The sequence below is a fragment of the Paramormyrops kingsleyae genome, chromosome 4 (assembly GCF_048594095.1).
Source record: "Paramormyrops kingsleyae isolate MSU_618 chromosome 4, PKINGS_0.4, whole genome shotgun sequence".
Lineage (NCBI taxonomy): Eukaryota > Metazoa > Chordata > Actinopteri > Osteoglossiformes > Mormyridae > Paramormyrops > Paramormyrops kingsleyae.
This window is the reverse complement of record NC_132800.1, coordinates 1,197,407-1,221,847: the sequence shown is the minus strand read 5'-3', so window position 1 is coordinate 1,221,847 and position 24,441 is coordinate 1,197,407. Positions and strand designations below refer to the sequence as shown.

The 24,441-nt window shown below is 45.8% G+C and overlaps 2 protein-coding genes across 17 annotated transcripts in view; one reads left to right on the top strand and one right to left on the bottom strand.

Moving 5' to 3' along the window:
* The window catches only part of LOC111841644 (polymeric immunoglobulin receptor-like), a 37,201-nt gene extending 36,404 nt beyond the window's left edge, over positions 1-797 (top strand). For 6 of the 8 annotated variants that reach the window (XM_072710431.1, XM_072710428.1, XM_072710427.1 and 3 more), the window contains one exon: positions 186-797. In XM_072710431.1, coding sequence (XP_072566532.1) covers positions 186-272 — 87 coding nt within the window. In that variant the 3' untranslated portion in view covers positions 273-797. Of the gene's footprint in view, positions 1-182 lie in introns of all 8 variants that reach the window. The other 2 variants (XM_072710430.1, XM_072710429.1) reach the window with 1 other exon arrangement.
* A 480-nt stretch (positions 798-1,277) lies between these two features.
* The window catches only part of LOC111841645 (polymeric immunoglobulin receptor-like), a 40,222-nt gene continuing 17,058 nt past the window's right edge, over positions 1,278-24,441 (bottom strand). For 3 of the 9 annotated variants that reach the window (XM_072710434.1, XM_072710432.1, XM_072710433.1), the window contains 10 exons: positions 19,320-19,640; positions 18,279-18,590; positions 14,121-14,435; positions 12,728-12,764; positions 12,236-12,318; positions 11,878-11,921; positions 10,711-10,770; positions 10,347-10,406; positions 9,973-10,062; positions 4,386-9,665 (listed from right to left, as the gene is read on the bottom strand). In XM_072710434.1, the coding sequence (XP_072566535.1) occupies positions 9,576-9,665; positions 9,973-10,062; positions 10,347-10,406; positions 10,711-10,770; positions 11,878-11,921; positions 12,236-12,318; positions 12,728-12,764; positions 14,121-14,435; positions 18,279-18,590; positions 19,320-19,640 (1,412 nt within the window). In that variant the 3' untranslated portion in view covers positions 4,386-9,575. Of the gene's footprint in view, positions 1,997-2,123; positions 2,407-4,385; positions 9,669-9,972; positions 10,063-10,346; positions 10,407-10,710; positions 10,771-11,877; positions 11,922-12,235; positions 12,319-12,727; positions 12,765-14,120; positions 14,436-18,278; positions 18,591-19,319; positions 19,641-24,441 lie in introns of those variants that run through there. The other 6 variants (XR_011989774.1, XR_011989775.1, XM_072710437.1 and 3 more) reach the window with 6 other exon arrangements.

The window sequence follows — 24,441 nt, the reverse complement described above, 5'->3', positions numbered from 1 at the left end:
TTCATATATGTCGTGTGTTTCCTTATTATAGCATCATACATGCGGCTAATTTAACTTCAAATTATACACCAGATGAAACTGAACTAAAGAGGTTTCCCAGATTAATCTGTCTGGTTCATTTCCTGATCCTGTAGCAGTAAATGAAGCCAAATTGATGTTAATGCTTATCTGTCATTTTCCAGTAGGGGGCAGCAACACAGAGAGGCTCCTCAACATGTGGGGAGCTACTGCTCAGGATGAGAGCTGTGAGGGACACACAGATACTCCAGTGATGGGGAGGGATCATCACCAGAGAGGAGCATCTTACAGTGATGTGAGCTGTATTTAAATGGCATGCAGCTCTGTCACATTACAGTGTGACAGTAAGAATCAGCCAGTGAGAAACACACATTCATGGCTGTTGTGCATCTGAACCATGATCAAGGTGCTATTTGAAAAAAGCATCTGCTAAATAAGATAAATGTAAATGTGAGGTATTATACAGGTGGTCTGAACTGTCGCTTTCTCATTTATATTAACGGAAAAATTCTAGTTGATTTGTATGTATGATATATTTCATATGAAGTGTTTGTTACCACAAAATATAGTATTTTGAGAGTATTTGCCAATGTCTGTTTTCTCTTGTGTACATACAGTATGTACCAGTGGGGGGTTACTGAGCTCTAAGGGCTCTGGCTTTAATTTTATGCTCTTCTTACGCACTTCACTGCCCCCTGCTGGAGCAGTTTCACTGTGTCACTGCCTCCCTGCTCTCCTCTGACTGTGGAATTAAAAGCTGCCCTGTTGCTGTTATAATATGTTTCTGCATAAAAGTCTTACTTGCACAGTATTTTTTTTTGTTTACTGGTAAATGGAGTACTATTGAAAATACAGAACACAGACTGTGACTCGTCATACACAATGTTACAGTTTTTCTGAATTGCTAAAACACATTTCCTAAAATCTCATCTCTTTGTCTCAAAACACTAAACACAAATTCTAAAATTCAAGCTACACTCACAAAACCTTCAACTTGTCTTGCAAAACCAAACATTTGACCCAAAACTATTTTAACTTTACTCAAAATCAAGCACTACTGTCAAAAACCACACAAAACCAGCCAATGTGCAAACACAACTTAGCAACTATTACACACTACATAAATAAGTACAAAACACTGTGGGATAGCGGGAAAATAATATTTATTTATTCATTCATTCATCCTTGTACATTTAAACAAAAAAGCACACATATAAACAAAAAAGAACTGCAGCAAAAAAAGTTTTACATAAAAAAAAAAAAAAAAAAAAAAAAAAAAAAAAGATATATTTGTACCGCATATTCAGAAAAATTATTCTGCCTCAGCATCACGCCTCTGTGCTGGGTCAGGCCACAGGACTTCATCCACGTCACATGCTATGTTCTCCCTTGCAAGGCAACGGGGAAAGAAACCTTTAGCATGCCGAATCCAGCCCTGGCAAGATTCCACTCCAATGTCACCACATGCTCCATTCATTGCTTGAAGCAGATTTTCCTGTGTGTAAGGGTTTCGGTCATATACTTTCCATCTCCATGCCGAGAAAAACTCCTCAATAGGGTTTAAAAGAGGAGAGTATGGTGGAAGAAACACATTCATAAAATGCTGCTCATTGTGAAACCAATCGCGAATTCTTTGACCACGGTGAAAGCTCACATTGTCCCAAATGATAACATACATGGGATGCTCTGTCTGCTCGCGATCTCTCTGCTCAAGCAAAGCATCCCGTAGGCCATCTAGGAATGCTAGTAGTACTTCAGTGTTGTATGGCCCAACAGTAACATGACTGTGGAGAACCCCATAGCTGCTGATGGCAGCACAGATAGTTACATTTCCACCACGCTGGCCAGGCAGTTCAATAATGGCACGTTGACCTATGATGTTGCGACCTCTTCTTCTCCTTTTTGCTAGATTGAATCCAGCTTCATCCACAAAGATGTATTCATGAGGCCTAACCATTGAGTCAAGCTCAAAGATTCTCTGTACACAGTGAAAACAAACTACATTTAGTTCTGTAAATGACACAGTATGATGTATACATGTGCTGCTTCCCAGACAATACAGGATACATTCTAGTACTGAGTTTACTGTAAAAAAGTTTACTTACTTGCACATATTGACATCGTTGCTCTTTCACTCTCTCACAGTTTCGCTCAAATGGTACCCGATAAACTTGCTTCATCCTTATCCTGTTGCGTTGCAGGACACGGTCAATTGTTGACAGACTCACACTAATTATTCCCTCAAAATGTATGTTGTCTTCTATAATCTGTTGCTGTATTTCACGCAGTCGAATTGCATTATTTTGACGGACCATATCCACAATAAGTGTCTCCTGGTGTTGTGAGAACATGCGTGTTCTTCCACCCTCATGTGGCCGTCTTTCAATTCTAAAAAAAAAAACATTTAGTTAGAAGTATACATATATACATACATACATATATATTTTATTCAGTAAATGTTTTCAAACACAGTACCATGGAGAAAATATTTTTCACTGTCCCCTTACTGAGACAAGTATACTTTTTACCTGTTTTCTTCTCTGAAGGTCCGGATTATAGTAGCCACTGAGAACCTGCTTAGGTTTGGTTGTACACGTTGCCCTGCCTCCCTCATAGTCATGCCATGCACCAGAACATGATCTATGACAGTTGCTCGAATTTCATTTGAAATTACAGATCTTCTTCTTGGTCTTCGCCCTTGCCCACCACCTCTTCCTCTTCCTCTTCCTCTTCTATTGTGTTGCTCCATTGTTGGATCCACTCATGCCATTTGCATTTGACTAGGCTTATATACTGTTTACTAATTGGGTTCACTGATTGGACACATGTGTTTTCAATTTTGAGTGGTAGTGTGTAAATGATGAAAACAGTGTGTTAGTTGTGTTTAACTTCTGTAGCCTGTGTGCATCATTCTGGGTACAAGTGCACCACACTGCTAAATGTGTTTTGTGTTTGAGAATGTGGTTAGAGTTTTGGTAAATGGGAGATTCAGATTTGCAAATTGTGTCCTAACCAAGTGAATAGTGTTTAAGATTTTGACAACTGTGGAATTGATTTGATGAAAGAGTTTTGGTAGTTGATAGTTTAGTTTTTACAATGGGATTTAGTGTTTTAGCAATTCAGAAAAACTGTAATAAAAATGCTTTTCATTACTCCTGCATGCTGCAGTGGTAACATGGACGCCTCATACTGGCAGGGGTTTGGGTTTGAATCCTGCTCCTGGCTCTCAGTGTGGTATTTGGGTCCTGTGCTTTCTGGGATCTGACTCCATCCTGGGTAATATAGTGAAAGATAGATGGATGACTTTTAAACATTTCAAACCCATAATAGGGAGGCAGTGAAGTTATGGAGAGTCAGGAAGTGAGTGTCAGTCTCCACAGATCTGAGGTCAGTGAGACACATATAAGGCTCCTCTGATGCTCCTCTTCATCCTCTTCTTCACTGATTGGCCTCCGGTTGAGGATCACTTACTCTGGGACAGACTCTCACTCTCTCTCACTCCACATTTCACTGTAGTTAATATGAAGAGACAGATAACTGACACATTTCAGTAAATTTTGGGTAATACGTAAAACTTCCTGCATCTGTATATTTTTATTCTAATCGATCCTTGATGCCCACCAACCTGACCAGTATTAGCAGCTGGAAGATGGATGGATGATCCCTGTTGTCAAATCATATTCTCTCAGTATTGCAGAACCAGATAAGCATTTATGCAGAATGACGGATGACATGTGTCGATTTTGTCACTTCATGTGTGCAGCGTACTGAGGTTACTTGTGGATGACTGACTGATTTTAGAATTGACTGCAATCTTATTTGTGTCCACTATGCAGCAATGTTATGTAGGAAAGATAAAGATCAATCATGATTCCTTTATTGTCATTACAACAGAGTACAACAAAATTGAGAAGCAGACCTTACAGTACCTTCACACATAAAAACAGAAAAATAAAAAATGAGTAAAGCTACAAATTAAACTAATTTTAAGTGCTACAAAGAATATATTATGCAGATATAAAATGTGCAAGTATACTTGTGTGGTTGTGTATATAAATAGAATGTATATTGTTGTAGTCTAAATGGCAGCTGAGATATTGCACACTGGGGCCTGGGATGCTGTTAGTGTAATAGGAGATATATATGTACAGAAGTGCAAATGAAATATAAACATAGAAATAAATATGAAAGTGAAAGTCAGTGCAGCCTTCTGTAGACACAATTCTAAGTGTTCTGGGGTAGTTGGGCACACAGGTCCGACAGCAGGCACTGTCATTGTTTGGCAGTGCTCAGTTTGTCAGGGATCCGGGCGGCTCGGGTGCGGGAACGAGGCATAGTGCAGGCACAAAAAGGGGCGGACGTCCCACTTGCGGCTCAGAGACAGATGGGGATTTATTCAAATGAAACAGAAAACACTATAAACACAATGAAACCAAAAGGACCATGAGGGGTCAAAACTAAAGGTGACAATTAAAGACTTAATATCACAAAACAAAAACTAGGAAGGAAAAAACAGGACACAGATCTAACCAAACTAACCAAGACAAGCAATAACACACTCATAGACAATCATAGACAATGAACCACCTGGGAACTGAACAGAAGCAGGAACTAAAATACTAAAGGGGTAACGAGACTAACACAGGACAGGTGAGACTAATTAACAAAGACCAGGGAAACAGGGCACAGGTGAAACTAATAAACTCAAAGGAACTAAAAAACAGGGAAACTAAGAACTAACCAAGAACACAGGGAAACAGAAACCAACACTAGGGAATTAAACAGGTAAAGACACAAGCAGGGGCACAAGGAACAAAACCAAAAACCATATACAAAATCACCAAATACAATAACTAGACAAACTCAACTGAAACACTAGGGAGCAAAATACAAAAACAGAGGAGGTGGGATTTGAACACAGGACAGAAGGGTACTTAGGGCAGAAGGGTACACAGACAACCACATGCTCAACACATAGAACCACATGACCAGACAGGTAACCTGGGCGAACAAAGACTAACATGAAGGACGGGATGACCAGCAACGCCTGCTGGTCAAACGGGGAAGGGAACACGGAAGGACCACAGCAGCGGCTGACCCTGACACAGTTCTTGTATGGCTCTGGCGTAAAAGCTGTTGTTAAGTCTGTTTGTCCGTGATGTAATAGACCCAAAAAGTCTACCAGGAGCAGTGGGTCGAACAGATGATGTCCAGGGTGGGATGGGTCCTTCCATATGTTGGCTGCTCTGCTGAGGCAGTGAGGGCTGAATAACACTGTCCCAGAGAGGGCGGTGGGCAGCTGATGATCATCTGGGCTGTGCTGATCTGGGCAGTGACTGTCAGCACACGGCCAGATGGTCGGAGTGAGTGCAGCCAGCACCCGAGGATGAGGTCGGCACAGCAGCACCATCACCGCCTGGAGTCGCGTCCCAGGGGGGTCGCCTTTTGGAATATTATCTGAAACAGAATGAAAAGTAACATCGTATCTGTTACCTGCTTGTTAGTCTTACTAAACATGCAGCTTATTTAAACGAGTATGGATAATGATAAGCGGAAAAAAATAAAAACTCTCACCTTCACCCGCAGTGATGTCAGAGCCCCACTCAGGCAAAATCCCAGTTATAAGCATCTCCCCAATAACTGCAGTGAGTCGCTGCTCAAACGGTGTGAGCCCCGGAATGCTGCTCCCTCCTCCAGTGGTGCTGACACTCAGATAATGGGCTGTGACTCTCCACGTCGTGTCCACTTTAATATCTGACCACTTCTTTTTAATCTCGGGCACAGTGCGCCTTTCTGAGCTTGTGCCTCCGTCACACTGCGTCTCTCCACCAGTTCTCGTTTGTTGCTTATGCCACTGCTTTAGCCACCAAACAGTCTATTGTTCCTGGCCACTACTTCACTGAGCAGGACCTCCATTTTGCATTCGCTGAAATTCTTCTTTTTTTCCCTGCGCTTTTGCCATTGTCTTTTGACAAAATACTGGGCTATTTATATTGATTTGCATATTCTATTAAGTATAATTCTGTGAGGAGTCAGGGAGGGGCTGTAGGTTCTTGCTTGTGCGTTTAATTTATTTACAAAGGGAAATTGCATAGAACTTTGCTTATGCACGGTTCTGTGCATCTGAATTTTTTTGTATGTACGCACGTTTCTTATTTGTATGCCATTGTAACGGAGCTGATGTCCATCCCATCCACTTTTGATTGGCTCATATCTTCAGGATGCCTGTGGTTCTCTTGACTGTTGATGTGCCGAAAACAGACATGTACATTTTCCCTGTTAAGTTTGACAAAATGGAAGCACCATAGTTTCTGAGACCAGGGACTTGAGGTTCCAGCTTCCCAGAAGCTGGAGGTATGAGTGGAGCTCAGGTATGGAGTAGCTGTGGAGCCTCTGGGAGCACCAGGGTGCAGCAACGGCCTGACAGAAGCACCTATGATGTAGACTTGTAGTCAAGACTGCCTAAACCAAGACCAAGACACTACCAAGACCAGAGGGTATCGAGACCAAGACAAGACCAAGACAAAGACCAAGACAGACCGAGTCAAGAACAAGACAAAGTCGAGGCGAGACCAAGACCGAGACCGAAGAAAAAGACTCCCTTAACTTTTGTGTGCTGTTGAGGACTGACATGACGGGTACTGACTGGTCCCAAAGTTATCTGACAAAACAGCTAACACCTCCAACAACTGTCTAAAGGATGGGAAATATGTAACTGATTTCAATTATACTTAATTGTAACATCATATTGAAGATACACAATTATAAACTTGAAATTGCATCATGTCCCATTGTAGTAGTACTGTACTAGCCAAATGACACTGTATGATATCAACGTCCCTGAAATGGATTAGGCCTGTTAAGTCAACACAACGTGATATGCAGATGTTATTTAAAAGTCAATGGTCACATTTATTTAGTAGAACACCATTTTAAGTAAAATACTGTAATCAAATAATATAAAGACATGCGCACACGTCACATGAATCAAATGCAAACTACAAATACTATATACCAGTACAAACGGCACATCAAAATGTGCATTCATAAGAATGAGGACAAGTACTTAAAAGATTCTGATATCTTGATGTCCGCAGTGACATGTGATTACACATCTAAGTAGGGCTGGACGATTTATCGATTTCAAATTTCGATTTCGCGTTGTTTCAAAGATCGCTATTTTTATTATAACAATAAGTATAATATAATTATTATAATATATTAATATTATGATTATAATTGTTTTCATTATTACTTTATTTAACTTGACACATCACATATTTAAATTCTCATCCTTGCATTAGAACATAGACCAGTTAATATACTGATCGATGGTATCTCATGCTGCGTCATGCTTTAAAATTACTATACACACTGAATATTGAACTGAAGCTTGACATAAAAAAATTAAATCGCAAATTTGTAATCGCAAATTCTGTCAGAAAAATAGCGATTCGATATTTTCCCCAAATCGTGCAGCCCTACATTTAACTGACGTTTAACTAGCGCAACACTTATTTTGCGCGTATAACGCGTATTTTGATTGGATGAGCGCCAATGTCTGAATCACAGCAAAATGCACGTATGTCATTGATTGGTTGCATTTGAAGGGCGTGAAAGGCGAAATAATAATAATGTTGCGTTGTGTGTCGAATACTTTTCACTCCAAATCTCCACTATGTCGATCTGAGACAGCAAGACCAAGACAGCGAGACCAAGACAAGACCAAGGGATCCGAGACGAAGACAAGACCAAGACCATATACCGTCGAGAATGTGACAAGACCAAGACCAGTCTTGAGACATCCAACTCTAGTATAAAGTAATGTTATCTGTTATATAAATAAACTCATGTGAAACAAAAAATGTACATTTTCAGGGTTGCCAAATCTCAAGCATCTGGCATGACACTCACGCTTTCAGAATCATGCTGGAAATCTTACGGCAAATCTATACTATTCCATTATAAAACTTAAAATTAGCTACGTCAAAAGTATATTTACAAGGTTAAATACAAAAGCAGACTATTTACAAGGTAAGAACTGCTACATGTGTGCAGACATCTCAAATTGAAAATCTCACTCCAGCCAAGTGGCCGAAGTCCTATGTCACGTGACAATAAATAATGTCAAAACGTTTTTGAATTGTACTGAATTAATTTTATTTGACAGTCAGGTACTGATTACATACAATGTTGATGCAACTAATAGGCTAATTAAATATATATCACACTATTAAATAGTTAGACATTGTGATCTTCCGGACCTTTGCTTCAAGAATTTTTCTCTAACTAGACCTCTTTAAATTTTAGTTGAATACCCCTGCCGTAGATGTTCTTATACAGATTCTGTGTGATTATTGAATATTACAATGATTTGATTTGGCATCAGGCGTCATTAAGAATATAAATATAGAAAAACATAAAAGCTCATGTTTCATTTCCTTTCTGTCTGTCTATCTTTCTATCTAAATATGCTGCATGGTGGAGTAAGAGAGAGTGAGAGTCTGTCCCAGAGTAAGTGATCCTCACCTGGAGGCCCATCAGTCAAGAAGAGGATGAAGAGGAGCATCAGAGGAGCCTTATGTGTGTCTCACTGACCTCAGATCTGTGGAGACTGACACTCACTTCCTGACTCTCCATAACTTCACTGCCTCCCTATTATGGGTTTTAAATGTTTAAAAGTCATCCATCTATCTTTCACTATATTACCCAGGATGGAGTCAGATCCCAGGAAGCACAGGACCCAAATCAGGGACACAAACACCACACTGAGAGCCAGGAGCAGGATTCAAACCCAAACCCCTGACAGTATGAGGCGTCCATGTTACACACTGAGAGCCAGGGGCAGGATTCAAACCCAAACCCCTGACAGTGTGAGACATCCATATTAGACACTGAGACACCATTGCAGCATGCAGGAGGAATGAAAAGCATTTTTATTAACATTGTGTATGATGAGTCACACAGTCTGTGGTCTGCATTTTCAATAATACTCCATTTATCAGTAAACAAAAGCCTAACATTCTGTGGAAATAACCTAAAGCTTTTATACTGAAATATGATATAATGGTAATAGGGCAGCTTTTAATTCCACTGTCTATAGCAGGGGTGCCCAACTCCAGTCCTGGAGGGCCGGAGCCCTGTGTAGCTTAGTTTTTTCCCTGTTCCATCATAAATGATTCAGCTCAAGAGCTGCGTGGTAAGTAGCACAATGAGTTGAATCAGGTGTGTTAATTGAGGGGAAACCTAAGAATGTGCAGGGCTCTGGCCCTTTAGGACTGGAGTTGGGCACTCCTGATCTATAGTAAACAGTGAAATGGCTCCAGCAGGGGGCAGCAAAGCGCTTAGACCTCATTAACCCCTCACCTCTACATAAACTGTATATACACAAGACACTGGCTAACACTTTCTCAGAATACTGTATTTCTGTGAACTATATTATAACAATCAACTAGAATTGCTAATGATTTTTGTTTTTCCATTAATATAAAAGAAAACGGACAGTTCACACACTGCCAAGATAATGTCGTACACTTGCATCTATTTAACCATCCCCATCACTGGAGTATCTGTGTGTCCCTCACAGCTCTCATCCTGAGCAGCAGCTCCCCACATGTAGAGGAGCCTGTCTGTGTAATTGCTGCCCCCTACTGGACAAGGAACAGATAAACATTAACATCAGTTTGGTTACTGAGGTATTAACGCCTTCCTTAGCATTTCAGGGAGTTTGGTGTGTTAATGTTACTGCTACAGGAACAGGAAATGAACGATAGATTAATTAGGAAAATCTTTTTAGTTCACTTTCATCTGGCTTAAAATTTCAAGTCAAATGAGCTGCATGTATGATGTTGCAATTGTGGCTGTATATGTTGTCAAATGAAACATATGACATGTATGTAGCATCAGACACTAAATGTATCACAGCTCATGTTAGAGCAAATTGTCCAAACTCACCTCTCTGTGCTTCAGGGCGACTGAGCTGTAGACCACATCGCTGGCTGGGGTTACAGCAGGACGGTGTGAAGAACATCTAGAGGACACCTGCTGAGAGCATTTAGCTGCTTACAGTGGAGGTACAAGACCAACCTTTGTACAGAGACCACAAATCCATAAACTCCCAAACCTCCCATGTGAATCACTGTGAAATATCAGGGTATCATGGTACTTCTTGGTACATTACAGCTAATTCTGATACACATGGATCTGAGAGATCAGCTGAGGTGTAGATGTTCCTGCCCAGTCAGTACATTATTGATATACGTGTCACTCTTATTGTGATACTGGTCCTATGCCTGAACCAAACACTGATTTACATGAAACCATCTTACCTCTGGGTCTGACAGGACAATGGAGCTGTAGGTGACATCAGCACCAGGCTCCTCAGAGGCCTGAGAGAGGATCACATTATGACCATGTATCTATACAGAACCACCTGTCCATTCTTTAACTGACAGCAATGGAACGTCATTGTTGCTGAATTTGATGATAATCTGACGTATTAGTTAATGATTTGTATCTTTACTGATATTGTACAATATGAATTAATTTTTATTTCCATTTAGAAAACTCTTTAACCACAGTGTAACAACTGGCTTAATATATGTTACATAAAATATTATAATTTTTTTTACATATAGATACACAGACTGCTCTCAAAATCCTCGCTGTATATATTTTATTCCTGCACTTTACCTGCCCTGGGGGGTCTCTCTTGATGTTGCCTATTGCTGCATATTCAGGGTCTGGGTTCAGCTAGAACAAAGTCACAGCTCAGCGTTCAAACAATCACTCCTCAAGTCAGTTTCACATCATATTACTCTACAAAAATTAACTTTTTAACGAGTAAGTGGCTGTTAACACAGTTTAATTTCTGTTTATGTTCTCTTATAAAAGACGTAACTCTGCAGAATCTTCTAGACCAGTGATTCTCAACTATTTTGCATCTCGCCCTAATTTTTCACCTGCCAGCTCAGTCATGACCCTATACAGTAAAGTAGGAAAACAATCACTAAAATAAAGGATTCATCTTACTTGCTGGTATTACTTAAATAATCATGTTGATGCAATGTAAATGAATTATTTGTTATATATAAATCTTTGAATAAATGCTATTGAATCATGCATATTAGTTCCACAATAACTAGAATGAGTATTCTGAAAATTAAACATTCTTTTTAAGTTCATGCATTCACTTTGTGTCCTGAAAACAGAATATAGTTCAGTTAATCTCACTAAATTTTCTCATGTCTAATCAAACCAACTGAATCACTTCCATTCAACTTAAATTAGGTATATAATCAGTGGCATAACACCTGTACAGTACACTGAAAAAAATAAAATGCTGAAAAAGTTTAATCAACCAGTGCCCTTATTTTCAATATTAGAAGTAATGGATCACATGAAATATTTGAAGTTGTTTCAATGTAAGTAATTTATTCAGTGTAGCCTGTAAAACAGGTTGAACCATAAACATAAATAAGAAGGTTATTATCTAGCAACCAATTCAGTTGGTTTAATTAGGCATGAGAAAATTTGGTGAGATTAACTCAACTGTACTATGTTCTTAGAACACAAAGTGAATGCATCACAACTTAAATACAAAGTTTCATTTTCAGAATATTCATTCTAATTGTAGGGAACCACTGTCCCTGATTCAACTGAGTTCATTCAAAGTAACTTTTTCAGTGTCCTCTCAAATTCAACATCATGCGAACTACAGATTGAAAAAATGTGTCAGTTTCTGATTTTAAATAAGTAATGACTACTTTCCAACTGGAGCTCACGACTCTTTCAAAGCTTGTAGAGACCAGCGGGTTAAGAGACGCTGTTCTGTTCTTTCTGTATTAAATATGAACTTACTGTCAATTCTGTGTTTCCCTGATTTTGACTCGTTGTTTTTTTGTCTACAAGAAAAAAAATGAGGAAAAAAAGCCACAGAAAGTCATTCTGCTCCCACCAGGGTCTCTGCTCTTAAGTGACAATAATTTACTGTGTAACAAACAAATAGTCTCTGAATTAGCATGTACATATATCCAGGGGCTAAATCAGAGTCTGAGAGGAGGGGGGGGGGGGGTCCTGTCAGATACAGAGTGGGGGGAAGGGGCTCCTAAATAAGTCAGCATGTTGTGATACCACTTTAAAGCAAAACAAAATAGACTAAAACATGTGATCAAAGACTCAGGTCACTTATTCACTGTCTGCATCAGCAGATACTCACTGTGTCTGTCCCACACTTTCCATGTGATGATGATGATGATCAACAGCAGCACCAATAAGCCCAGTCCTACATACAGAAACAATCTGGAACAATAAGAGGGTGAATTTGAACAGTAAAGTCTTATATGGTTTATAGCAACACAGTACAGCCACATCTGTACCATTACACAGGATACATATGAGGAAGAGGAGACATTAACAAGTAGCATGAAAACAGCTCAAGATTTTCACACAACATGTTATACTCTTTTGTAAAATCCATCCATCCATCCATCTTCTAAACAGGCCTGCAGTCTATCCCCAGCAGCACAGGGCACAAGGCAGGGGCTCAGCCTGGATGGGATGGCATCTTAAGTTTATTATAATTAAGAAAAACAATAAAAAGCAATATCCTAATTCTCGTAAATATAATGGCAGTTTCCCATCACTGTGTGACCCGGTAAATGCTGCTAGCTGGACCCCCACACTCCTGTAAATGCTGCTGAATGCTTACCTCAGTTTATCATTATTCCCTCCATCTTCATCATGTGCTGAGAGAAACAGGATAAAGGATTCTTAATTTACTGATAAAACCCTGTTCTGTAAGTCACTAAAGACTCTTAAGAAAAGGCCATTTTAAAACTGATATAAGAATAAATAATATTCCATAGATCAGCTGGCTGGATGCAGAATAATAAATTGGTGTTATGATTAAAGTGTTAATATCCCAGGGAACTGGCAGCGATTTGATGATATTAGTTATTTTATTAATGTATCATAATGTACTTATTGCAGCACTGGATCAGTTATTACAGAGTATAACTGTAACACTGGCCTCTGCTGCAATTTGAAACCACCTACAGACACATCAGCCAGTCTGCACACCTTCTGTAACAATTTTGTATTTGGATTTATATACATAACAAATGGCTGTAATACGGAAACGAATGTTTGTCTGCGGCAACATCCTGTGAAATGTGTCTCATTATACAGACACATCCTGACCTAGAAGCTGCTGATTCCTGAGGGCTCAGTACAGCTCCAGGTGTAACAAACAGATCAGACACGTGTATTTGGTACAGAGCAGGACCTGATAGCATGGAATTCTGCCTCCAACTTTGTGTCTGGGATCTGGGCAGGAATGAATTACATACTAACAGCAGGATTAGATTATATACAATGTATTGGCCAGGAAATTAATAAGAAAATAGTTGCATGTATATATAGTTAAATCTGAATCAGAATCTTTATTGTTTGCCAAATACCAAGTGTGCAAGGAATTCCTCTTTGGTGCAGGTCATCACAACTGTATTATGGGATGTCTCCCATAGAGATAATGCTGCCATTTAACATTAATCTTTCAGTACATTCATACAGACACATTTAACTACAGCCATCCACCCATCTATCTTCTAACCCCTCATCCTGGTCAGGGATGCGGGGCCTGGAGCCGATCCCAGGCAGGACAGGGCACAGGGATGGAGTACATCCTGGACGGGATGCCAGTCAGTCACAGGGCACATAGACACACACTCTCTATTAGAGACACCAATTAGCCTGACTGCATGTCTTTGGACTGTGGGAGGAAACCCACACAGCACGTGGAGAACATGCAAACTCCACACAGACAGAGCAGAAGCCAGATTCATACCCCTAAACATGGAGGTGTGAAGCAACAGCGCCACCTACTGGGCCACTGTACCACTAGCACAGAACCTATAATCCCAATAAATATCTCTGTTCAGCAAAAGTTATCAATAGGGGACTTTAAAGACACACAGCCCCCCCACAGATTATCACTATAAAACGCACAGACCCCCTTCATGGGTGAAACTGCCTCATTTGTTGTTTGGCTATTTGTACTGAAGCACAAATTATTCACAGCCAGATTTATATTAATTACTTACATTCAGTGATGATTATTGGTTTGACAGTAATATGAACTGGGATCTGCAAGCCTCCAGCATCACACCAGTACCAGCCAGTGTCCTTCCTCTCCAGTGCCCTTATTTTCACAATGAAGACTCTATTTACTGTGTCATCCCTGATCAGGACAGGCCTCCCATCCAGATCCCAGCTCCCAGATCTCTCTGACACACAGGAGCCCCCGATCTTACACCACAGCTTCTTATTTACACTGTATCCATAGCGACACTGAACACTGACACTGTCTCCTTCCACACCCGTCACCTCCTGTTTGTCCACTGACAGCCTTGAGGAAGCTGAACATGTAAATTAGGGACAAATGAAACACTGTTATTTATACAGCTGTAAAATATTCATGCATACGACCCGGTTACAACATGCTTATTTTAATATTTATCCATACTTTTTATTAGTACTTTTTATTACTAATGTTATTTATCCCCTTGTCACGCTTCGCGGGGAGGGCGAGCAGGAAGCAGGCGAGCGAAGCCAGGCAGTCAGGGTAACGGGGTTTATTCGGAGGCAGACGTACAGGTACGGACACTACACATGACAATACAATGACCAGTCTGGGGTACATCGACTAAGACACGGACTAAATACACAAGACTAGGCAAACGAAACAGGAAACAGCTGGGCACAATCAGGAAAGCACACGTGGATAATGAGGGGGCATGGCACACACTAGGAGCGGACGGAGCGGGGCGTGACAAAACCCCCCCCCAAAGGCGCGCACACCGGGCGCGCCCGAGAGGAGGCGACGGACGGGACGAAACCGGGGAACAGGACCTGGAAGACAAAAAAGCAAAACGTCAACGAGGGACGGGGAACAGGACCGAAACACAAAACAAGAACAAGGACAAAAAGAAAGACAGGACCTGACAGAGGACAGGGCACGCAGACAGACAGACCAAGAAGGGAGACACAGAAGAAGGGGAGAAAGGCGGAACAAAAGGGCCAGGAGTGAACAAAGGAGACAGAGAGGGACGAGGAGCAGAGACAGGCGGGACAAACGGAAAGGGAGGAGGAACAAGGGGAGCACGAGGGAGCCCAGGCGGGCGACGGGCAGCGGCCGGAGGGGCCAAGGGAACGGGACGAGGGAGTGACAGAGGGGACACGGAGGGAGCAGGAGGGAACCCCAGTGAAGGCAAGCAGGAGGGGGAAGCCGCGGCAGGCGGAGGCGCAGCCGGAGCCGGCGAAGGCGCCGTCCGACGCTCAGCCGGAACAGGGGGGCCCGGAGGCGACCGACATGGAGCCGGAGGAGGGACCGAGGACCGGCACCGCGGAACCAGGGGGGGACCCGGAGGCGACCGCCGACCCCGAGCCGGAGGAACCGCAGGCGGCCCCGGAGCCCCAGCCAAGGCGAGCGAGGGCGAGCCAGGGGGCAGGGCGGGCGGGAACCGGGCCCCACGCCTATGGCCCCGGCCCTTTCGGGACACGGACAGGCGGGGTCCTAAGGGGTGTGGGCCCCTGCAGGGAGAGGGATCTGAGGTCCACAGGACGGTCCCCAAGGGATCCCACTCAAGGTCCCCCTCGGGGACAGGAGTCTGAGTCTCGGGCGGGGCCACGGGTGTGGTCAGTGCAGCAGGCGGAGCCGCCGACGAGCAGGGCTGGACCGGCTGGACAGGCAAGCAGGGCTGGACAGGCGAGCTGCCAACCGGGGACGCCGCGGGCAGAGCAGCGGCAGCAGCCGGCGATGCAGCCGCGGGCATGGCCGCAGGCAGTGCAGCCAGAGGCCAGACGGGCAAGTCAGGTACGTGGCCAGCAGGGGGTGCTGCAGGCAGAGCAGGGACCACTGCAGGCGCCTCGGGCATACGGTCCGCAGGGGGCGCCTCAGCGGGCGCCGCCAGCACGCGACCAGCAGGGGGCGCTGCAGGCAGAGCAGGGGCCACTGCAGGTGCCTCGGCGGGCGCCACCAGCACGCGGCCAGCAGGGGGCGCCTCGGCGGGCGCCGCCAGCACGCGGCCAGCAGGGGGCGCAACCGCGGCCACCTCAGGCCGTTTAGGCGCCGACAGGACAGGCGAGCAGGAGCAGGGCTGGCCGGGCAGGACAGGCAAGACGGGCAGTTCAGGTGCCGGCAGGACAGGCAAGACGGGCAGTTCAGGTGCCGGCAGGACAGGCGCCGCCATCACGCGGCCAGCAGGGGGCGCCGCGGCGGGTGCCGCAGCCAGAGTGGTGGCAGCTGCAGGCAGAGCAGGCGGGTCAGGCGGGACAGGCAGGACAGGCAAAGCGGCGGAAGCTGCAGCAGGCGGTGCCGCGGGCAGAGCGGCGGCAGCTGCAGCAGGCAGGACAAGCGGGTCAGGCAGGACAGGCGGGTCAGGCGGTGCCGCGGGCAGAGCGGCGGCATCAGCAGCAGGCGGTGCCGCGGGCAGAGTGGCGGCATCAGCAGCAGGCAGCGCAGCCGCGGGCAGATCGGCGGCGGCAGCAGGCAGCGCAGCCGCGGGCAGATCGGCGGCGGCAGCAGGCAGCGCAGCCGCGGGCAGATCGGCGGCGGCAGCAGCAGGCGTAGTCGCGGGCAGATCGGCGGCGGCAGCAGACAGCGCAGCCGCGGGCAGATCGGCGGCGGCAGCAGGCAGCGCAGCCGCGGGCAGATCGGCGGCGGCAGCAGGCAGCGCAGCCGCGGGCAGATCGGCGGCGGCAGCAGCAGGCGTAGTCGCGGGCAGATCGGCGGCGGCAGCAGCAGGCGTAGTCGCGGGCAGATCGGCGGCGGCAGCAGACAGCGCAGCCGCGGGCAGATCGGCGGCGGCAGCAGGCAGCGCAGCCGCGGGCAGATCGGCGGCGGCAGCAGGCAGCGCAGCCGCGGGCAGATCGGCGGCGGCAGCAGGCAGCGCAGCCGCGGGCAGATCGGCGGCGGCAGCAGGCAGCGCAGCCGCGGGCAGATCGGCGGCGGCAGCAGGCAGCGCAGCCGCGGGCAGATCGGCGGCGGCAGCAGCAGGCGTAGTCGCGGGCAGATCGGCGGCGGCAGCAGACAGCGCAGCCGCGGGCAGATCGGCGGCGGCAGCAGCAGGCTGCGCAGTCGCGGGCAGATCCGGAGCCAGCAGGTCCGGCATAGATACGCCCGGGACTATCCCTTTAAGGGCGGCATCCGTGGCGTCTTCCCAGGCGGGGAGAAGGGAGCACGCTCCCAGGAAGAGCGTCGGGTTGGCTCTCTTTTTCCCCCTGCGCCTCTTCCTTCTAGGAAGAGCGGGGCTCTCTAGGACCCAGGGTAGGTCCTTCTCCTGAGGTCTTCCCCCAGGCAGCTCCCCAGTGCTGGGGAACTGAGCGGCCGTAGCCGCGTTGCGCTCAGTTGTGCGCCGCTGAAGAGGCGTCTTTCGCGGAGTGGTCGAGGCTGGAGCCCTTTCCGGCTTGCTAGCAACCGGGATGGAGGCAGGTGGTGAGTCGGGGGGCGGCTCCCAGGAGGTGTACCCCAAGGGGGACAGCCAGACTGCCGCTCTCTCCCTCAGCCGCTTAAGGTGTTCTCCCACCTTGTCACGCAGCTGCTCCTCACCAATCTTATGCCTTCGTCTCAGGAGCACCCAACATCTCTCCACTAGCGGGCGGGCCACTGGATCCCCCTGAAGCTCCAGCATGTTGGTCCACCAAACGACCTCTTCGTCTACGGGGAGGTTTTCCCCGGTAGCGCTGAGCGTGTGTAGGAGACTGGTCATTCTGTCACGCTTCGCGGGGAGGGCGAGCAGGAAGCAGGCGAGCGAAGCCAGGCAGTCAGGGTAACGGGGTTTATTCGGAGGCAGACGTACAGGTACGGACACTACACATGACAATACAATGACCAGTCTGGGGTACATCGACTAAGACACGGACTAAATACACAAGACTAGGCAAACGAAACAGGAAACAGCTGGGCACAATCAGGAAAGCACACGTGGATAATGAGGGGGCGTGGCACACACTAGGAGCGGACGGAGCAGGGCGTGACACCCCTAAAGCAGCCCATTTAAACGGAGGCTGTTACATCTCCCAGGTCACATTTATGTTACTGTGCAAAACTAAGATTTGGTATTTGTTATTGTAAATTAGGTCATCAAATGCTAAAATATTTATTCCTCCAGTGTTTGTGTTTGTGTCCTTCCTTTCTGGCTGAATGACATGTTACATACTGTGCAACTCATTGGCTACAGTCTGCAGTACAAACATCTCACCATCAGTGACTGAGAGGGAAACCTGATCTCCAGGATCTGAGGCTCCATTGATCTTCACACAACACCAGTAGTAACCAGAGTCCCCATCTGTGAAATTGTTGATGGTCACAGTGAAGACTCGCTGGTCAGGATCATCTCTGACTGACACTTTACCCTCCTGTGGAGAGTCACTGTGTACTATGGGAGTACATGACCTCCATTCTCTCCCTCTGCACCAGTATTTCACATTAGTTTTATATCTGTCATCATAGAAACATGGGATGGTGACAGATCCTCTTCTCTGTACACGCATCCATTTCACTGTGGACACACCTGCAAGGACAGTATGAAAATTACCAGGCTGATTAACTCTCACTTCCTCTTACACCATTTATACACATATTAATACAGAGTCAGTATCAGTCCTCTGTAGGTTACACTACTTTACTTTATAGGATATTCAAATGTGTTTTGGTGAATGTTGTTTTGAATGTTACTATATTTATAAAAAATAAAATACTGTAATAAAACATTAACTGATGATTTACTTTCATAATTAGCATACCAAGACCATTTCTGGTTTTGACTTACTGTATATACATTTATATTTATAATACAAACATCAGTAACTGACAGCAAAGTTTATGCTCTTTTACAGGCTTTTTATATTTACACTTTTCCATTACATTTATACTTGAAACCCACTTAACCCTTAATAAAATGATATTACTTAACACATTACTTATCATTCCTGACCGCCTGCTGTAGCCCATTTAAACTGACACTGTTACTTCTCCCAGGTCTCATTTACCATCCTAACCAAACCATACATTTAGACCCTATTCTACATGCGTAAGTTTAATAGAACTCTAATGAAATGATTGTTTAGAATGTCCTGCTAAACAACATTACTACCGATGTCAATCCATTAAAAAAATATTTTCCGTATCAGAAAGATTCCTGATAGTCACTGCAGATTGTAAAATAAAATTTATAATTTACGCTTGTTATACATATATTCATGAAAAGAGTGTGATCAGGTGATTTGTACAGACATCTTACCATCAGTCACTGACAGGAAAACCTGATCTCCATCATCTGAAGCTCCACTGATCTCCACACCACACCGGAAATAACCAGAGTCCCCAGTTGTCACATTGTTGATGGTCAAAGTGAAAACTCGCTGGTCAGGATCATCTCTGATTGACACTTTACCCTCCTGTGGAGAGTCACTGTGTACTATGGGAGTACATGCATCCCTTTCATTCTCTTTGCACCAGTATTTCACATGAGTTTTATTTCTGTCACCATAGAAACATGGGATGGTGACAGATCCTCCACTCAGCACAGACACCTGTCTCCTTCTGGACTCTCTGTCAGCACCTGCAGGGAAAATAACCAACTGAATTTACAATTTTAACATCACAGTCTCTCTGATCTCTAATACACTATATATTCAATTTGTGCAATACTTTGATCAGGCATCTGAGAAAGAACTAGAAGAGTGAATTTCCTGATGAAAATGTGAGCTTGTTTGCCCTGCAGCAAAAATTAAAAGAATGACAAAAAGACAAGTGCAGGTGTACAGTATTCATCCTGCAGTGAGGAGTCATTGACGTGGCCTGAGGCTGCAGATGCAGTTTGGTGGCTGTGGCATGTTCAGTGTCTGAGTGGTAAGAGCCTCTGAAAAAATAATGGGGGTCAATGGGAGGATGGAGGGATAAAAAAAAAAAAAACGACAAAACAATGTCAGATTTCAATTCATGTTGGCAGGTATAGCCTGAATTAAAATGTCAGGGATGGAGGGATGATGGGAAAAAGCAGGAAAAAAACATGAAAGGCAAAGACTGTCATTTTGCCATAAGAACGAGGGAAAGAAACAGGAAAAAAAAATGGGTGTTGGATCTTGAAAAGGCTACAGTGGGATGTGGGATCGGGAACCTGAGCCAGGGAGTGTGATCTACTGTAGGGTCTGAGAAAAAAACCAGGACCTTAAATCACTGGTAATAATGCAGAGGGGAGGTGAATGAATGGGGTCGTCACTTTGTGGGACGACCAAACCTCTTTGATTCAAAGGTTGTATTTATAAACACACCTAATTCTGTGAAATTTTACTTAACCCTAGGATGCACAAGTGGGTCAACAATGACCCAGTGAGGTCGTTTTCTTGCAATATCTTTGTAATGAAAAGTTTTTATCGTTTCATATTCCAGATATTCCTCAAATAACATGTTTTTTATATCATTCCATAAAAAAATTTAAGTTACCTGTTATACTTTTTAAGAAATTGTAATATTTGTATTACTACCCCAAGCTTCCATAAGTGGGTCAAACATGACCCACATGCATTTCCCATACAGTTTCATGGGAACCTGTGTTTCTTATCAATTGTGGCTGTCAGGGATTTATTTACTATGGACCACACACCCTATGTCAGAAGTGTCACCGAACAGGAAGATTATTTTACACAGCAAGACCTGATGCATACATCCCATACGCAGTAGATGGGATTGTTTACACAGGGAGACAACCAGGGGAAGAAGTTCAGAAGGATCTGGGGGAAAACATTGTCCGGCAGTTGTGCAGTAGATTCAGAAGCACAGGTCGCCACAACAAATATAACTTTTTCACCAGTGTGCCTGGAAATGGATCTCACTATTGTGGGGACTCTAAGACAGAACAAGCCAGACATCCCCTCTGATGAAGGCTTCCAAGTCCAGGGACAGAGTTTGGGATTCAATGCCAGCATTACCATGGCCAGCTATGTCAGAAAGGAAGGAATGGCTGTTGTCCTCCTGAGCACGATGCACCACGATAATACAGTGGATGAAAACAGCAGAAAGAAAAAAACAGAAGTGATCAACTGTGTGTAGATGTGTGTGTGGATGGGTGAATGTGAGGCATAAATTGTAAAGTACTCGTAGGAGTAGAAAAGCGCTATATAAATGCAGTTCATTTACCATTTACCATCACATTCTACAACAAGACAAAAGGAGGTGTTGACACCATAGACCAGATGGTTGGCACCTACACCTGCAAGCGACAAACACAGAGGTGGCCCATGGTGCTGTGCTACAACATCCTTGACATCGCCACCCTAAATTCCTATACCTTTTTCACGACTCAGCACCCTGAATTCAACAGAGGTATCACCAATGTATGACGACTCTTCCACAAAGAGCAGTGGTGGTTCAATGGTTAGGGAAGTGCACTTATAATTGAAAGATTGCAGGTTCGAATCCCCAACCAGCAAGGCACTACTGAGATACCTTGAGCAAGGTACCACCCCAAGCACTGCTCCCAAGGCGCTGAATTAGCTGTCCCCTGCTACGTCACATTGTCACATATGGGTTGAACGCATTGCATTGTTGTGTGCTGAGGTGTGTCAGCAATGGCAATTAATCACTAAATTCTAATTGAATTAAATTCAAAAGACACACGAGGGGTTGACTGGCAGGCTGCCCACAACTGCAAGCCCCGAACATTAAAACAATGGGAAGGTGTGGGGTGACAAAAGCCACAACCCAGCCATAGGAAAGAAGCAGACAGGGCCAATCGAAGAGAAAGATGTGTCAGATCTGCCCAAGAAACAAAGATTACAAAGTCAGCAATAGGTGTGGGAAGTGCAATGTCCCTATGTGCAATGATCACAGCCAGAAGCAGGTAGTCTGTCACAACTGCAGACAAGAAGGCAAAACAGGGACCATCGCATCAAAAGCTTCAGCAAACACAGACACTTACCTGCAAGAGAATAGAAAAGAGATGTCCATGACTGGACATTTACACACAAACACATAATGAATGTTGACATTCTTCTATTGCTGTTCTGTGTAATATTACATTTTTAATTATCAAAATGTGTTACAAAGTAAAAAATAAAATTTCAAACATGAAATCATTCTTGTGTGGTCCAAAATATAATACAGACTATGTTACAATTCATTATTCATAACCAAAATGACAAAAATGGCATAAAACAAATTGATTTTTATAAGTGGGTCAAGCATGACCCACTTATGGAAAAGTGTAGGGTCATACCACTCATGCATCATAGGGTTAAGAATGAGATACAGAAAGAATTTAAATATATTGTAGTTTAGCCATCCATCTTGCACATGCTGATCCAGTGCAGGGTCAGTACAGTACAGGGAGCTGATCTGAGACAGCACAGGGCACAAGGCAGGAGAACAGCCAGGTCTGGATGCCAGTCTGTCACAGGGCACAAGGCAGGGGAACAGCCAGGACAGGATGCCAGTCTATCACAGGGCACAAGGTAGGGGAACAGCCAGGACAGGATGCCAGTCTGTCACAGGGCACAAGGCAGGGGAACACGCAGAACAGGATGCCAGTCTGTCACAGGGCACAAGGCAGGGGAACAGCCAGGACAGGATGCCAGTCTATCACAGGGCACAAGGCAGGGGAACAGCCAGGACAGGATGCCAGTCTGTCACAGGGCACAAGGCAGGGGAACACGCAGAACAGGATGCCAGTCTGTCACAGGGCACAAGGCAGGGGAACACGCAGAACAGGATGCCAGTCTGTCACAGGGCACGAGGCAGGGGAACACGCAGAACAGTATGCCAGTCTGTCACAGGGCACAAGGCAGGGGAACAGCCAGGACAGGATGCCAGTCTGTCACAGGGCACAAGGCAGGGGAACACGCAGAACAGGATGCCAGTCTGTCACAGGGCACAAGGCAGGGGAACAGCCAGGACAGGATGCCAGTCTGTCACAGGGCACAAGGCAGGGGAACAGCCAGGACAGGATGCCAGTCTGTCACAGGGCACAAGGCAGGGGAACAGCCAGGACAGGATGCCAGTCTGTCACAGGGCACAAGGCAGGGGAACACACAGAACAGGATGCCAGTCTGTCACAGGGCACGAGGCAGGGGAACACGCAGAACAGGATGCCAGTCTGTCACAGGGCACAAGGCAGGGGAACAGCCAGGACAGGATGCCAGTCTGTCACAGGGCACGAGGCAGGGGAACAGCCAGGACAGGATGCCAGTCTGTCACAGGGCACAAGGCAGGGGAACAGCCAGGACAGGATGCCAGTCTGTCACAGGGCACAAGGCAGGGGAACAGCCAGGACAGGATGCCAGTCTGTCACAGGGCACAAGGCAGGGGAACACGCAGAACAGGATGCCAGTCTGTCACAGGGCACAAGGCAGGGGAACACGCAGAACAGGATGCCAGTCTGTCACAGGGCACAAGGCAGGGGAACACGCAGAACAGGATGCCAGTCTGTCACAGGGCACGAGGCAGGGGAACACGCAGAACAGGATGCCAGTATGTCACAGGGCACAAGGCAGGGGAACAGCCAGGACAGGATGCCAGTCTGTCACAGGGCACAAGGCAGGGGAACAGCCAGGACAGGATGCCAGTCTGTCACAGGGCACAAGGCAGGGGAACAGCCAGGACAGGATGCCAGTCTGTCACAGGGCACAAGGCAGGGGAACAGCCAGGACAGGATGCCAGTCTGTCACAGGGCACAAGGCAGGGGAACAGCCAGGACAGGATGCCAGTCTATCACAGGGCACAAGGCAGGGGAACAGCCAGGACAGGATGCCAGTCTGTCACAGAGCACAAGGCAGGGGAACACGCAGAACAGGATGCCAGTCTGTCACAGGGCACAAGGCAGGGGAACAGCCAGGACAGGATGCCAGTCTATCACAGGGCACAAGGCAGGGGAACAGCCAGGACAGGATGCCAGTCTGTCATAGGGCACAAGGCAGGGGAACAGCCAGGACAGGATGCCAGTCTGTCACAGGGCACAAGGCAGGGGAACAGCCAGGACAGGATGCCAGTCTGTCACAGGGCACAAGGCAGGGGAACAGCCAGGACAGGATGCCAGTCTGTCATAGGGCACAAGGCAGGGGAACAGCCAGGACAGGATGCCAGTCTGTCACAGGGCACAAGGCAGGGGAACAGCCAGGACAGGATGCCAGTCTGTCACAGGGCACAAGGCAGGGGAACAGCCAGGACAGGATGCCAGTCTGTCACAGGGCACAAGGCAGGGGAAGAGCCAGGACAGGATGCCAGTCTATCACAGGGCACAAGGTAGGGGAACAGCCAGGACAGGATGCCAGTCTGTCACAGGGCACAAGGCAGGGGAACACGCAGAACAGGATGCCAGTCTGTCACAGGGCACAAGGCAGGGGAACAGCCAGGACAGGATGCCAGTC